Source organism: Lipotes vexillifer, unplaced genomic scaffold, assembly GCF_000442215.2.
Source record: "Lipotes vexillifer unplaced genomic scaffold, Lipotes_vexillifer_v1.1 scaffold213, whole genome shotgun sequence".
Lineage (NCBI taxonomy): Eukaryota > Metazoa > Chordata > Mammalia > Artiodactyla > Lipotidae > Lipotes > Lipotes vexillifer.
In genome coordinates this window covers 3,734,976-3,738,070 of record NW_006780610.1, presented here as the reverse complement: position 1 = coordinate 3,738,070, position 3,095 = coordinate 3,734,976, and the positions used below count along the sequence as shown (strand labels likewise).

The window sequence follows — 3,095 nt, the reverse complement described above, 5'->3', positions numbered from 1 at the left end:
GGAGGCAGACGATAAACAAAACTTTTTCTTAATGAGTCAAATAATGAGTAACGCAGAGTAGGAACTTAATCAGTGTTGAGTGAAAAACTTAACATTGTCTCTAGAATATCACATCAGAGTCTGTTATTCACTCCACAAGCAACCCTGGGCACTGAGTGTCACATCCTGTTTTCCAAGCCCTTGGAATCTAAAAAGGTAAAGGTGACCCAGCGCCGGCTCTCTGGAGCTCAGAGTCCAGAAGGAACTTCGAGCAAGTGTTGAGTGCTAATTTTGTTAGGCCCTGTAAAACCTGCTTTATGGTAGCCATCTTATTTAGTCCTCACTGACTATAGGAGGTTGTCCAAGGACAGAGAGCTTGGGACAACTGGCCCGAGAGCAGGCAGGCTGGACAGTGACAAGAGCTCTGGCGAGGGGACAGTCCTGATCCTTGGACTTAGGCGCAGTCCATGTGACCTTGCGCAAGTCACGGTCTCCCTCGTCCTCCCACTCTAGCCAGTGTCTGTAGTGTCTGACTCCTAGCGGGGAAGGAGGTCGTTGGAGAGAGGGACAGCCACAGACACTGCTTTCTTCCCCACCCTGCCCTATGCTCCCACGCCCTCCAGCGCCACCGCCCGGACCTTCTCCTGGGTTGCGGGAGGAGGGCATTCCCTTTCCCCCAGCGGGCTCCTTCGCCGCTGCCCCAGGCTGAAAGGAGACAGGTCCTCCGCGAGCCACGCGCCTTGACTTTGGCCCCTGCTCCTTTGGCCCGGGATCTCGTAGCTCTCCCCGTCCACTCCCCCCGCGGCTCGCGACCAGTTGGTCTGCGCCGCCTGCACTCTCTGTGTGCCGGGCCCGCCCGCACTGCGGGGGAGAGGCTGGGAGCCGCCCACGCCGCGCTCGGCGCTCGGAGTCGCCGTCTCCCTGGGACGCGCGCGGGCTGCGCCACGCGCGGGAGCCGGGCGGGCAGCCATGGCGCGGCGCGCCGGGAGGTAGCCGGGCGGGACGCGGAGAGCGCGGGGACCGCCATGGCCCGGCGGCGGCGCCGCGCCTGCATCGCGCTGTTCTTGGTGCTGCTCTTCGCTTTCGGCACTCTCATGGGCCTGCGCACGCTCAAGGCTCCGGACGGACTCCCGGCGCTGGGCCCCGGCCTGGAGCTGGCGCCCTTTGAGCGACGCCCCGAGGGGGCCCCCGCGCCGGCCGCCCGGGCCCCGGCCGCCCCCGCCGCGCCGCCGCCGCCGCCGCCTCCGCCCCGCACCGCGGGCCCGGGCAGCTCCCCGGGGCCGGCCCCAGCCGAGGCCGAGCCCGCCCCCGGGCAGAGTCTGCGCGTCTACTCGGACCTGCACGCCTTCTACTACTCGTGGTACGGGAGCCCGCGGCGCGAGGGCCACTACATTCACTGGGACCACGTCATGGTGCCGCACTGGGACCCCAAGATCTCGGCCAGCTACCCCCGCGGCCGCCACAGCCCCCCCGAAGACTTGGGCTCCAGCTTCTACCCGGAGCTGGGGCCCTACAGCTCCCGGGACCCCGACGTGCTGCGGGAGCACATGACCCAGCTGAAGGAAGCCGCCATCGGTGAGCTCCCCCTCCCCCGTCGCTGGGCCCCCAGCCTCGCCTTTCTTCGTTCCCACACCCCAACTTCCACTGCTCCTATCACGGGGCCTTTGGTCCCACTCAGCCTGGCTTCTACCTCTTCTCTTCTAGAACTCTCACCCCATGCTCACCAGGAGACCCCGCCCCCATCTCCTAGTTTTCAGACTCCTCCACCTCTGCCTTCTGACCCCCTACCATTCCAGGGCCCTTTCCTAGAGCAGAGCTGCTGGGAGGGCCAGTGGAAGGCGCCTGCACCAGGGCTGTCCCAGGTAGGGAGAGCAAGGAGAGGAGGGCAGTCTATTGGGCTTCTCGGTTTGGGTTAAGTGAGGCCTGGGTGCCCTGGCCCCGCAGGAGTCTGGGGTTCAGAGCAGTAGTGCCTGGGATGGCCTCTGCTTTCACACTAGGCACAGGGTAGGGCAGCAGCCTTTCCTGAGTTTGCTGGTTGCAGAAAGGAAAGTTTGCCCACGTAGTGTGATGGACCCTGCTCTATTTGCAGTAAGGGGCCTGGGAGCTTTTCAAGTACTCTGCTTGAAAAGAAGCCCCCCTGTAGGCAGGCTGGGGTGGGGAGGCTGACTTATTTCAGATTTTGTCACTGAATTCTGCTGGATTTTACAGTACATTTCAATTTCTCTGGAAATGGTTAATGTGTGGTGGGAAAATCGAATGCCAGAGACAGTGGTGGGAAGTATTCACAGGTAAATAGCACAGAGGCCATCCCTCAAGATTCTACCATCTAGAGGGGCAGACAGTTGAGACAAATGTTATTTCCCACGGGAAGGGTAAAATGACCTCTGCTCAGGGCTCCTCTCCCTGAGGGACCTCAGAGATGCTCCTCTCCCCCAGAGACAGGACTGTGCCTTCCAGGTGGGTGTGTCATTGTCCACCCGTTTCCCTTTGTTTAACTACTTGCTAATGCAGGCCAGAGGCTGCCGAGGCTCCCGGCTCCTTCCTGGCCTGGCACGTTAGGGTTCCTGCAGTCACTGAGCTTCAGCACCGCGGGCGTGGACAGCTCCAGGACTCGCGGCTCAGGATCTGATCTGCAAGAAGAGAACCTGGCAGGAGGCTCCCTCAAGGTTTCATTCAGAAACCTTTCTGCAGTTGGAGATGGTTTGTGAGGAAGGAATTCTCTGTTGTGGGGTACTGTGTGTCTCTGAAGTAGCCTCTGTGTTGTATCTCAGGCGTCCTGGTCCTGTCCTGGTACCCACCTGGCATGGCTGACGATAATGGGGAACCCTCAGATGACCTGGTGCCCACCATTCTGGACACTGCCCATCAGTACAACATCCAGGTGAGTCTCCAAGAAGACGTCAAATGCTCTCTGGCCGATTCTGGAGATGTCCCCTCCTCCACCCACAGGGATAGTGCCTCTACCAAAGTTCTTGGCGTTAGCCCAGGTATGCAAATATGTAGCAAGTGTGGTGTTGTGGGTAGGGGTCTAATAAATAATGCCTATGTCACTTTTTTTTTGAATTTTATTTTATTTATTTTTTATAGATCAGGTTCTTAGTTATCTTTTTTTTTTT

The 3,095-nt window shown here is 59.7% G+C and overlaps 1 protein-coding gene across 2 annotated transcripts in view; it reads left to right on the top strand.

The window, feature by feature from the left end:
• The first annotated feature begins 939 nt into the window (after window positions 1–939).
• The window catches only part of MANEAL (mannosidase endo-alpha like), a 5,956-nt gene continuing 3,800 nt past the window's right edge, over window positions 940–3,095 (top strand). For both annotated transcript variants that reach the window (XM_007453796.1, XM_007453795.1), the window contains exons 1-2: window positions 940–1,554; window positions 2,751–2,860. In XM_007453796.1, the coding sequence (XP_007453858.1) occupies window positions 1,005–1,554; window positions 2,751–2,860 (660 nt within the window). In that variant the 5' untranslated portion in view covers window positions 940–1,004. The remainder of the gene's footprint in view (window positions 1,555–2,750; window positions 2,861–3,095) is intronic.